We start from the raw sequence: 13,017 nt of genomic DNA, 5'->3' as shown, positions 1-13,017 counted from the left end.
AATGCCTATATCTTCGAACGTTATAAATCATCAATTACCACCAAAACAAAATCTTTAGACATTACTCACCCCGTGTATAAATTAAATTAAATCACTCCTATGCAGCCTCATATCCATACAATATTTATTTATTAATACTAAATTAATTAATTAATTAATATAATCCCATTCCGATTTGGTTGCCCATTGTTTTTGTCCGCCATCACCGGCATCCCGCATCCCGCATTCTCGACAATTAAAACCCCCGCCCCACCCTCCTACTCTTCCCTTTCCTCCTCAAATCCGCCCGCCATTGCTTTCGCAGACACCGCTCGTCCCTCGCTCACCGGCGCTTCCTTCCTTCCACCAGCCAGTTCGTCTCCGTCGGCCATGCTCTCCTCCTTCCCCGCGGCCGCCAGAACCGCTGTGAGCCCGCGAGCCAACGTGTAGCGCCGCCGTACTGCACGGCGACGGCCCACCGGCGAGGAGCCGCCGACCTATGCCCCTCGACCAGTCCGGCATTGGCTGACCCCCAAATGCCTCCCGCCGCTATCTAGCCGCAGCCTGTACATACACAGACAGACAGACAGACATACACACCGTGCCGGAGGTTGAAGCGAGAAAATCTATCCCCGACGCTTCGCCGCCGCCGTCTCGTCGCCGCCGGAGAGGAGTTTTAGCCTCAAAGGCGTGATTTTTTTTGCCTTGTTATTTTTGTAGATTTACCTTTCGTGATTTTCGGACCGTGTTCTCGCGTCGTGCCGGAGACATGGGAGTTGTGGACTTCTCGGTGCTGGGCGCTCTGCAGAAGGTCAGATCCTTCGTCGCCCGCGCCGCGCCGGCTGAAGCCGCAGACGGCCGCCCGCCCGCCACGCCGAGGTCGCGTAGCGGGGGGCCCTCCCCAGAGAACTCGCCGCCGCCCGCGGGGACGAGATCTGGAGGCAGACGCGCCATCGCCCTGCGCCGGCAGATCTCCTCGCCGCAGCTGCTCCGCTGCCTCGCTGTCAGGTACTGTGTGCTACTCCTCCGTTTCCGTCGATTTGGAAAAGTTGTACATACAGTACTTACATTTCAAGTTTCCATTTTGACTTGCTATGGAGGAAAAGGGAAAGGTGTTTTTTTTTCAGTCTGAAGTGAACGGATTGATTAAGATTGCGTGGTGCCACCTGCTACGATCTAGCAATTATTAAGTTAGCTAAAAGTCTTTGCCTTTTTTTTATTTGGGGTAGAGCTTGGTCATGAAGAAGACATAACGAAAACTTGTGACTGGCAATTAAGTGGTTGCGGGAGCAAGTAATTCTCACGGAAGTTTGGGCTTTTCATTTTATTTTTACATTTAGTCAACTATTGAGCTGAGTTTTCCTTGAATTGGTTTGTATAAATGCAGGCGAGCAGATGATGAGGACGATGATGAGCCCGGGGTTCAGTTTTTCACCCCTGGGAATGACTTCATACATGACTTTTCAGATATAGATTCTGTTAGTGTTAGTACCCCTAATGAGATCAACCGGTCCCTGACCCCAAGCTCCTTGGAGAGCCCGGCTAGGATGGTGAAGCAGAACGACAGCTCATCGATATCCAGGAAGAATGGCTGTTCCAGCCCGGATTCTCCCGGATATGGTACAAAGGCGAGTTTAGGATCTAATGGTTCACTGCAACAGATGAATGGTAGCTTCACTGACAGTGGTGGAGAAGGAAGCAAAACTCAATATCCTGTTGATTTCGGTGCCAATATTTGGTCCCCACCACCACCAGAAGATGAGGGGGATGATATTGAATCAAGGTTATTTGGATTCGATGATGACGATGATGAGGTTGGGGATTCAAGCAGGCTTCTTGTTTCTGGTAGCTTTAGTGCTAACAAAATAGCTGGTATTGACGAAGTCACAAACATCGCTCAGAAAGAGGGTCTGAAGACTGCAGTGCTCGGTCATTTCCGAGCTCTTGTGGCTCAATTACTGAAGGCAGAAGGCATCGATATGGGAAACGATGATGGGTCTAAAAATTGGCTTGATATTGTGTCATCCTTAACTTGGCAAGCCGCAAGCTATGTGAGGCCAGATACCAAGAAAGGAGGCAGCATGGATCCTACTGATTATGTGAAGGTCAAATGTATAGCATCAGGGGATCCAAGAGATAGGTTTGTTTTTTCAATAGTATTTTAGTCGACTAAAATTTACATGGCTGTTCTCACCATCATGTGGAACTAATGAGTAATTTCTTTTGTACAGTAATTTTGTTCGAGGAGTTGTTTGCTCCAAGAATGTAAAACACAAACGCATGGTCTCTGAGCACAGGAATGCAAAATTGCTCATTTTAGGGGGCGCACTTGAGTACCACAAGGTTCCTAATAAACTAGCGTCTATTAACAGGATACTTGAACAGGTTTGTGCCTAGCATACTCTTGCTGTACATTTGTTTGTCCGATTTATGCTTTTACTGAAGAAATGCCCTTAATACAGGAGAAGGAGCACATGAAAATGATTGTTGGAAAGATCGAGTCCCGGCGACCTAATGTTGTGCTAGTTGAGAAAAGTGTCTCATCTTCTGCTCAGGAGCTCTTCTCGAAAGATATTTCGTTAGTTCTGAATGTTAAGAGGACACTTTTGGACAGGATATCAAGGTGCACAGGGGCACCAATTGCATCAGTTGACAGTATTGCTTCAGCACGGCTAGGTCAATGTGAAGTGTTCAAGGTGCAAAAAGTTACAGAATTTCCATCAGCTAAACAGACAGATAGGAGATCAAGCAAGACACTGATGTTCTTTGAAGGCTGCCCTTGGCGTTTGGGTTGCACGGTAATAATCCCTTTGCTTTTCTATGAGCACCTGATTGGAATGCACAGCTCGTGTCATCAGCTAATATTAAATACTGTAGATGTTCAATCTGTTATGAAGAGTATTAGCACTACATATGTATTTAGCTGATATCCAATTTCTAGTTTTAGTTTTCCAGCTCAATTATAACTGTGTCAATTTATGTAGGTTCTACTGAGAGGGTCATGTCGGGAGGAGCTTAAGAGGATTAAGCGTGCTGTACAACTTGCAGTCTTTGCTGCTTATCACCTTTCTCTTGAAACATCATTCTTTGCAGATGAAGGTGCAACACTTCCTAAATTTCCCTTGAGACATGTGGTAGTTGAGCCAGGTATAAGAAACTGCACAAATAACAATTCTGCTGCATCGGCCACTGTTGGTATGCCTCCTCATGGACGTACATCAGAACAGGACAAACTCTCAGAGACTGCTATGGTCAACATGATGTTTGAAAATACCTCTGTATCACCTAGTTCATTACCATTGAATGAGGAAGGCCATGGGTTTGTGGGTGCATGTGAGCATAAAGAAACTGAATATTCTGTTGATCATAAGAACCCTTGTGAGCATTGTGTATCCTGTGCAACTGGTTCATGCAATGGGCATGAAACATCGTTATGTTCACTGGATCATGACTCAAGGATGCAGAATCAGAATTTGCAGAACTCTGCAAAGCTTACATCAGATGCTCACCAAGATGAGCCTCCGGCAAAGAAATGTCAACAAGTAGATCACTGGAATAAAAAATCACATGATGATCACTCAGCAGACCAGCATGACCTGAATGAATTTTCTGGTGAATACTTTCCTGGTACTGACAATCATCAGAGCATCTTAGTTTCGCTGTCCAGTACTTGTATCCCAAAAGGCTTGGTATGCGAGCGTTCCCATCTGTTCCGCATCAAGTTTTATGGTAGCTTTGATAAACCACTTGGGAGATACCTCCGGGAAGACTTATTTGATCAGGTACCATCCCATTTTCATCTTGAGTATGTACTGTCATGTTGGACCTTCTCATAATAGTTTTCTAAACCTAATGGTTAACACTTTTCATATATTCATCAGGCATATTGCTGTCAGTCATGCAAAGAGCCATCAGAATCACATATCAGGTGTTATACTCACCAGCATGGTAGCTTAACAATTTGTGTTCACAGACTTCGATCTCGAAAGTTGCCTGGTGAGCGTGATGGAAGGATATGGATGTGGCACAGGTGCCTCAAGTGCAAACCTAAGGACGGTGTTCCACCTGCCACACGAAGGATAATCATGTCTGATGCTGCCTGGGGTCTGTCGTTTGGGAAATTCCTAGAGCTAAGTTTCTCAAACCATGCTACTGCCAACCGAGTTGCAAGCTGTGGGCATTCACTCCAGAGGGACTGCCTTCGTTTTTATGGGTATGTGTCTGCTATATTCTTTGCAATATCATATTGTTCCGTGCTCCAGTGAGATTTCAACAACTCAAATAAAATTCCAGGTATGGAAACATGGTGGCATTCTTCAGATATTCTCCTGTTGACATCCTCTCAGTTAACCTTCCTCCATCAGTACTGGACTTCAACTCTCGTAGTCCACAGGAGTGGCTAAAAAGGGTGGCAGTTGAGGTGTGCTCTTTTATTAAATTTGAAACTATGTTCATCCTCTGCATCCTACACATCAGTTTTAGCATGAACAACATGTGCTCATGTATTTGTTTCTATAGATATTTGGCAAAATGGAAGCCTTGCATGTGGAGGTGTCTGAATTTCTTCACCGTACTGAAATGAACATTGTTACTGAGGATGAACCTGTGAAGGAATGTGTTCAAAGGCAGATTGTCGAGATGAAGGATTTGCTTAAAATGGAAAGAAATGAATATGAGGTGGCACAATCAGACTTTCCTGCCATATCGTTAACTTTTATCAAGAGTTACAGCGATTTTATGTTGATTTATTGCCCCTTTTCTTGCAGATATTGCTTTTACCAGTCATGAGTGAAAGCAATCACCCCATGCAGACATCAATTGATATTCTGGAGCTCAACCGCTTGAGGCGTGGTCTTCTTCTTGATGCCTACATTTGGGATCGGAGGCTATGTCATGTAGACTCAGTTCTTAAAACGCATGGCCATGTTTCAAAAACCAATCCAGACAACCTTGATGTTCTCTTATACACCAGACTGAAGGAATGGAAAGCTGATTTGCTTTCTGGGGATACTGAGATTGGAAAATCTTTAGGAAGTCCAAGGAAATCTTTGTTATCCAGAGAGGGCCATTTGAATGATAATGAAGACAGTGTTGCTGATACAAATTTAGAGATTTGTTTGGAGGGTCATCCTGTGGATGATGCAGAGGATCTTCACAAAGTCTACAACAAATTCAATGGAGGAAAAAAGTGGCCTATTGCTGAATCTACTGATGGTTTGGAACTTGTTGAGAGGTTACCCTCACTTGCATCAGTTTTTTCTGATAATATCGATTTGGCATGGACTGGGTCTTGTGATTTGCAGTATGATCTTCCACAAGCTTTCACCAAAATTGATGACAATGTATCCTTTAATTTGGACAGTCCAAACTACAACAATATAGTAACCCCGGTTAGAATTCACTCGTTTAATTCTACACTGGGGTTGCGGCTGAGAGAACGAACTGGATTAGCTCCAGCTTCTTTGCATCTACCATCATTCAAATCTGCTGAGTACTTTGGGGGTATGACAAGCATCCTGAAGGACCCAATGCCAAATATACGAAGGGCCTGTTCTCAAAGGTCTCCTGGGGTGATAGAGAAATTAAATGTCGTTCTTGCACGCACACCCACATATATCTCATCTGCTTCAAATATGATCGATGATGGGGCACGGTTACTATTACCCCAAATTGGATATGAAGATGTTGTCGTGGCAGTATATGATGATGAGCCCACCAGTATTATATCATATGCCATGACATCAGAAGAATATGTACAACAAGTAACACACAGACTGAATTCCAGTTTGAGTTTTTCTCATCTGCCAAATACTACTGAGATCAGCAGCCATGGACTTGAGGCGTCCTCACCCTCTCAACAAGACCATTTGCATTCGAAAGGAACTCATTTTAAGTTTTCCTTTGATGATGACTCACCGATTTCTCCAGATAAAACAAAGTTCTCTGTGATCTGCTATTTTGAAAAGCATTTTGCTGCGCTTAGAAAGAAATGCTGTCCCAAAGATATTGATTACATACGTTCTCTAAGTCGCTGCAAGAGATGGAATGCGCAGGGTGGAAAAAGCAATGTTTACTTTGCAAAGACGCTGGATGAAAGGTTCATAATCAAACAAGTCACGAGAACAGAGCTGGAGTCTTTTGTAGAATTTGCTCCTCAGTACTTCAAGTATTTAATGGAATCCTTGACTTCTGGTAGCCCAACTTGCCTGGCCAAAATAGTAGGGTTATATCAGGTTTGTTTTTGTTCACTCGTTGCATCATGTTTTATACAACTGTAGAGTGTAAAAGTAAAACATCACCCTGAATTCTATTTTCCCCTTTTCACTTGAGTTCAGGTTAGTGTTAAGAGCATGAAAGCTGGGAAGGAAGTGAGGATGGATCTGATGGTGATGGAGAATATTTTCTTTGAAAGGAAGATATCTCGGGTGTATGACCTAAAGGGTTCATTGCGCTCACGCTACACAGCCGGGGACAGTAAAGTCCTCTTGGATTCAAACCTCATAGAGGCATTGCATACCAAGCCTATATTTTTGGGGAGCAAGGCAAAACGAAGATTGGAAAGAGCTGTCTGGAATGATACTTCATTTCTTGCGGTATGCAACTACATCTTTGTGCTTACTGTTTAACCAATATATTTGAATACTTAATCAATTTGCCAAGCTACTACATAAGAACTAAACTATGGACTATAATTTATTTATAGGTGTTATTGTTACATAATTGTTTTGGGGATATTGCCGGATGCTAACTCTTTTTCCATGTTTTACCTGGTATTTGTCACCCACGAAATGGGTGCCCTGCATTTAGTTTGGAGTCATGTTATGAGTACCACTTCCATCATGTTATAGGTTTCCAGATTGCCACAACAATGTATTTTGCAATATGTTATATCTTGCATGTGTTTCCTCCCAGTTCTGTTGAAGTAGTTTACCCTGAGTGGCTATGTTGATCTACCTCATTCCTCATCTCCATGTACCTATTTCAGATGGAATTTGCACTATTTATATACTTTTCGGCAGTGATTGCCCTACAGAGCATTTTTTTTTTTATTTTAAACTAAAGTGGCATTTAGTATCCATTGAATTGAATAGGGGTCCTGTCCCTGCAATGGATGTGAAAACTTGGAGTTGTAATTCAGTCTGCTATGCTTTGCAGTTGGCGGATGTCATGGATTACTCTCTCCTTGTTGGAATCGACGAGGAGAAGAAAGAGCTCGTCATTGGCATCATCGACTACTTGCGCCAATACACCTGGGACAAGCAGCTGGAGACCTGGGTGAAGGCCTCAGGTATTCTTGGTGGCCCCAAAAACGAATCCCCTACCGTCATATCTCCAATTCAGTATAAGAAGAGATTCAGGAAGGCCATGTCCAAGTACTTCCTCACTGTCCCCGACCAGTGGTCCTCTTGACAACTAACATGCTCTATCGATTATCCGCCATAACCAGAAGCACCGCCGCACCATAGTACATGTCCATTATTCTTTCTGTGCCTAGACCCTAGAGTGAGAGAAATAGTCAATTCGTTTTGTGTCCACCTGTACCATCTGTAGTAGCCATAGACAGAGATACAGGAGGGATCATCCTTCAGCTGGATGCCAAGCATGGCCACTGCAGTGTCCAGCTACAGATAGAGGCTTGGTCCATGACTCCATCTCCATGTACATTACAACCAGAATATATAGCTCAGAAAGGAAATTTGTCGACGGAATGCAGGAAATTCTTTTGATGCCCCTGTGGCATGTATGCAGACTGTTGCTACTACTTTGTATAGAAGAGGCATTCAACTTGAAAAACTTTGTCGCTTGCAGACTTGGACGTGAATGAAATGGGGTTTGAAAAAGAGGGGAGGGACTTCATGGAACTACCAATACAAAGGACATCAGGTCGCTGTATTGAGCCAGGGGCCTTGTTCGTTTATCTTATAATCTGTACTTTTTAGCTTCTTTTTTTAGCCGAAACAGTATTTTTCTCTCACAACAAATCAGTCGGAATAGTGTTTTGGCTTCTTTTTTCAGCGAAGCGAACGGGGCCTGAGTGAAAGCTATTGCATGTATCACCACCGTAATTTCGTTGGGAATAGTTCTCCCGTGAGAGTGAGACAACAAGGAGCTTTTAGTGCTTGAGATCAAAAGCACCGAGGACGAAACTTGTCAATAAATAATAACAGCACCTGAGCACTGGACCATCTTTCTTCGATCCGGTGGTGTCATTCATGGGAGATCCGATCCTATGCGCTCGCTTTCTGATCTTGACGGTTCTTGTCAAATAGTCGTAGCTAGTTTCACACAACAATTAGACATCGTCTTCTGGACAATACGACGCCAAAGCACTACGTGACGCCAATTTGCTCTTTGGCACAGTTGAGCTTAGGACCTGGGGAGTGCTTGTTAGACTAGCTTACCAACTCAAGATCCGAGGATTGCTTGTCATACTAGTCAACCAACTCAGCTAGAGTCCCTTTCGCACAATTAGTTAAACTAAGGCCTTGTTTAGTTGACGAATTTTTTTAGGAAATGGTACTATAGTACTTTCGTTGTTATTTGGCAATTAGTGTCCAATCATAGTCTAATTAGGCTTAAAAGATTCGTATCGTGAATTTCGTTTAAACTGTGTAATTAGTTTTATTTTTTATTTATATTTAATGCTTCATGTATGCGTCGAAAGATTCGATGTGACGAAAAATCTTGAAAAATTTTGTAAAATTTTGGAAACTAAACAGGCACTAAACATATATATACACAGACACTCAGCTAGAGGATTGCTCTTTGACACAAAGGAAGGAGTCGCGCGCCCACAGCCCACGTGGTAAGAAGAGGGTTGGTGCTATCTGCCCGCAGCCTCCGACCCGAACGTGTAGTGGAGTGGTCAGCTACTAACCACGTGTGTCAGAGCCCAGCAAGCTGCACCCACAAGTCTAACCTAACCAGCCAGCGACTGAGCGACCGTAGTCCTTAGCTACTCCAATATGTAGTGGAACCACCTACAAAAGTACAAACAGCCTCTTCAAGGCGTCGGTTCGGTTCACGGGCCTATAAAAATGCATCAAAGCATCCTGCTGCTGCTGCTGGATCTCGCATTCCTGCATGTCTAGCAGCTTGGAGCTAGCATTGGACGTCTTCAGGTAACAAACAATATCTACTGATGTCTTAATTCAGAGCATCTATTCATGCTTGTAATCGATCTTTCATCTATTGCTTGTTTTGTCGCCGTAGCGTAGCTTCGCAACAAAACAAAGTAGAATATACATATAAATAGATATGTATGTGCGACTGATGATCTCTCTTTATTTGTGTTTCATGTATTGACAGGTCTCATGCATATATATACGTACATGTATCTTTGGGTGATGATGCGTGCTCCGTGCTGGGCTCTTTGTCAGGTAAACAGTCCTTGGATCTGGGCCTCGAGTTCGTTGTCTGTTCGACCTCGCATTATATTCACTTGAACCCATACTGCAAATTTTCATCTTAACTAACTAGGGGAAGGAACTGGGGAAGGCAAAATACTTTAACCACACACACACACACACACACACACACACACACACACACACACACACACACACACACACACATATATATATATATATATATATATATATATATATATATATATATATATATATATATATATATATATATATATATATATATATATATATATATGTGTGTGTGTGTGTGGTGTGTTGGAACCACATGAAACATATTGTAAAAACTACTTTTAAATTTGCGATGAATTCACGCATAACAATTTCATATATGTACCTGTTTTTAATATATATAATGAATATACTATTGTAAATCTAACTCGAAATTTTTTGGATGCACACTGTGCAGAGCTTCTAACTTTTCTGTGGTTGTAGGCTTGTGGTTAGGGAGTAGTTTTTTTTTGGCCTCGCTAGGGAGTAGTTTGTGTTATCATCACTATTCGTCTAAACGGTTGTTTAGCCCGTTTAAACATCGTGTAAACGCTACACGGTGATGCACCGTTTCCGTTTAATCACCCGTTTACCCCGTTTAATTGGCCGTTTAGCCAGTTTAATGGGACATTTTGCCCGAATAATGGCTAAACGGTAGGTGACCAACTGTTTACCGTTTAGCGTTTAGAAAAACACTGGTTATCATTAGTAATATTTTGCTTTCAGATAGAGAAAAAAAGGATCATCTGTCTCTTGAAATTGGATAAAATAAAGTACCCACATCATGTAGATAGATACTCCATCCGTTCCAAATTATATGTCACTTTAACATTTTTGGTTCATCCATTTTGCTATGTATCTAGACAAATTATTATATCTAGATGCATTGTAAAATGGATGTACCAAAAAAGTCAAAACGGCTTATAATTTAAAACGGAGAGAGTCCAATATAAATATAACAAGGGAATCTCGCATTGTGCGTAGTTACTCAGCTAGCTTTAGAAAACCTTGCTATATTGCCAACATCAACAAAATGGCTACGTTAAGGTGTACCATTGTACACACGCTCAAGTATAATAATATAGATCCTGGGGCAACGGTATTCATGTGGAAAATTGATGTGGGGTTAATGTACGTAGGTTTCTGTTGTAAAAAAAAAGTGCGTAGGTTTCTGTATTATTTTCTTTTTAATAGAACTTAGAAGATAATTTAGTACTCCCTCGTTCAAAATTATAAAGACGTTTTGGCTTTTTAAACATATATCTCGGTGCATAGCAAAACTTATTACACACCTAGAAAAGCCGGAACATCTAATAATTTGAAACGGAGGCAGTACTAGAGAAAAACATCAGCTTTAAGCATAAATGGAATATACGTCAAATAGAAATCCAATAACAGTTTCAGAACTCCCCGCAATATAATATATCGACCATTTGCTTGTATGCTTGTAGAAATGGATACAGATCGATTTACCTACTTTATTTTATCTGTAAAAGAGTAAAAAAAATGTGAAAAGCAATAAGATTATTTTTTATCTCTAAGGAAATAAAATAAAATAAAAACATATTACCCAACTATATAGTATGCATTCTCAATAATAAGAGGTCGAATGGGCAACGAACTTGAGCGCCACAACAAAGGACTGTCTATTTGACAAGGCCAGGTATGGAACAACATGCATCATGTATCACTGCACCTTTTCGTCATTGTTTCATCGATTGTCTCCAGGCTCTCTATATAAATACTTCGTCTATTCTAAATGGTGAGACGTATGTTTTATCTTTTCTAATACATTGCTTTTATTATACATATAGGCATAATATATATCTAAGTGCATAGTAAAAGCTATTCCCTCTATTCTAAATTATAAGACGCTTTGACTTTTGTAAATATATTCCTTTTGTGATGTACTTAGATATACACTATATCTAGATACTTAGTAAAGAAATGCATCTAGAAAAGTCAAAATGTCTTATAATTTAAAACGAAAGACTATGCATCTAGAAAATTCAAAACGTCTTATAATTTAAAATGGAGGGAGTATTTTGTAATGCAAACAACTTGAAATCAGGTTAAACTAACTTCTTCCTGGTTGGCATTGTAGGGAGGGAGGGGCTGAGGGGGGCCAATCACCTCCTATGCTAAATGAATTTCTCTTATTCACATGATATTTTGCTATATAATTCAGCGGAATTATCGAGTTATCCCCCTAATAATATATCTTTTAGCACTTGGTCCCTGCTATCAATAATTTGTGTCTTCGCCCCTGATTGTACGGTCACATGCCTTTCATCCTTTGGCCATTTAGATAGCTAGTCTCACTACTGACAGTTTCAAAGTGTCACTGCAAGTAGTTTTCTAGCCATTAGAGACTTTTGTGCTAGTGGTTTACTAGTTCTATTTTAAAATACAATGGAGCTTATCTAGTTTATCCTTAGGCAAACTACCCTAAGCCTATTTTGTGCCCCGTCATCACCAGAGTGAATGGAGCCACACCAAACTAAGGTGAGGGGGCGTTTGGATTCGGTGACTAAAATTTAGGAGATGGGTGTCGCATAGGGTGTTCGGATACTAATAAAAAAACAAATTACAGAATCCATCAGTACTCCACGAGACGAATTTATTAAGCCTAATTAATCCGTCATTAGCATATGTTACTGTGGCACTACATTGTCAAATAATGGACTAATTAGGCTTAAAAGATTCGTCTCGGAAATTAGTCGCAAGCTATGCAATTAGTTTCGTAACTAGTCTATATTTAATACTCTATACATATATTCAAATATCCAATAGCAAACACCCCTTAATGGAGCCACATTAAAGAACTATTTCGTTCGCTGCGTTGAAGACCCGGGCAGAAGATACTAGAAAAATGAGGTTTTATTTTAAAAACAATGTTTTACTGTGGTTGCCAGGAAAGTACGAAGCCAGGTTTTAAAAACAATGTTTTACTGTGTTTTGCTTACTTCACTTTTTATCTGACAAAAAAAAAGTTCATCGCCACTACAGTGCAGTGCAATTCAATGCCCTGGTGGCTGCACAGTGGGCCCGTGGGGCAGCGTGGCGAAGCCGATCAAAAGCAAGTGTCCTCCTAGACTGTAGTAGTAAGCTGTAGTACTGCACAGTGGGGCCATGGGGCAGCGTGGAGAGCGACAAGTTCGACATGCTGTGTAGCACAGTGCAGATGGGTAGTGTAAAGTTGGAGCAAGAGAGTGGAAATGCGGAGATGGAGTGCGACAAGCTGGACATGTCGTGTGCCAAGGTGCAGATGGATACTCGCAAGGAGGAGGTGGACCATAAAGCTAGCTTCTCTGATCTGGAAACTGATGACGAGGGATGTTGGTTTTAGGATGGTGTGGACTTACGAGGCCATTCACAGGTGGAAGAGGATGACTTAAATGAATAGGTAACAGACATGTTCACTACATTCATTCCTGCATATGAAGATGTTTTCAAGAGTTCCAAACGTTAGAACCATTGGGCTACAACACGCAAGATCGTAGTCAAGGTATTGGTAACATTTTGATTGTAACTCCACCCTAGTGCTGGTGGTACTGATGGGTTGTTGGTTGTTTGCACTGATGGTTTATGTTGGACTGGTTTGGTTCATTTTGATTTG

At 41.7% G+C, this 13,017-nt stretch overlaps 1 protein-coding gene across 1 annotated transcript; it reads left to right on the top strand.

Annotated features, from left to right (window-relative positions):
• Positions 1–245: 245 nt before the first annotated feature.
• LOC136477229 (putative 1-phosphatidylinositol-3-phosphate 5-kinase FAB1C) lies at positions 246–7,787 on the top strand. The gene is made up of 11 exons (XM_066475331.1): positions 246–987; positions 1,367–2,119; positions 2,211–2,364; positions 2,442–2,777; positions 2,964–3,761; positions 3,861–4,192; positions 4,273–4,399; positions 4,498–4,656; positions 4,746–6,212; positions 6,315–6,572; positions 7,135–7,787. Exons 1-11 carry the CDS (start codon positions 749–751, stop codon positions 7,387–7,389), a joined length of 4,878 nt encoding a protein of 1,625 aa, XP_066331428.1. The 5' UTR covers positions 246–748; the 3' UTR covers positions 7,390–7,787.
• Positions 7,788–13,017: the final 5,230 nt, after the last annotated feature.

This window comes from Miscanthus floridulus, chromosome 8 (assembly GCF_019320115.1).
Source record: "Miscanthus floridulus cultivar M001 chromosome 8, ASM1932011v1, whole genome shotgun sequence".
Lineage (NCBI taxonomy): Eukaryota > Viridiplantae > Streptophyta > Magnoliopsida > Poales > Poaceae > Miscanthus > Miscanthus floridulus.
The sequence above is the reverse complement of the archived record's forward strand: the minus strand, read 5'-3'. Positions and strand labels throughout refer to the sequence as shown.

Coding starts and splice junctions, on each gene's coding strand:
- LOC136477229 (XM_066475331.1), top strand. CDS start 749: ATGGGAGTTGTGGACTTCTCGGTGCTGGGCGCTCTGCAGAAGGTCAGA. Junction 2,365..2,441: donor TTAACAGGATACTTGAACAG/GTTTGTGCCTAG, acceptor CCCTTAATACAG/GAGAAGGAGCACATGAAAAT. Junction 4,400..4,497: donor TAAAAAGGGTGGCAGTTGAG/GTGTGCTCTTTT, acceptor TTGTTTCTATAG/ATATTTGGCAAAATGGAAGC.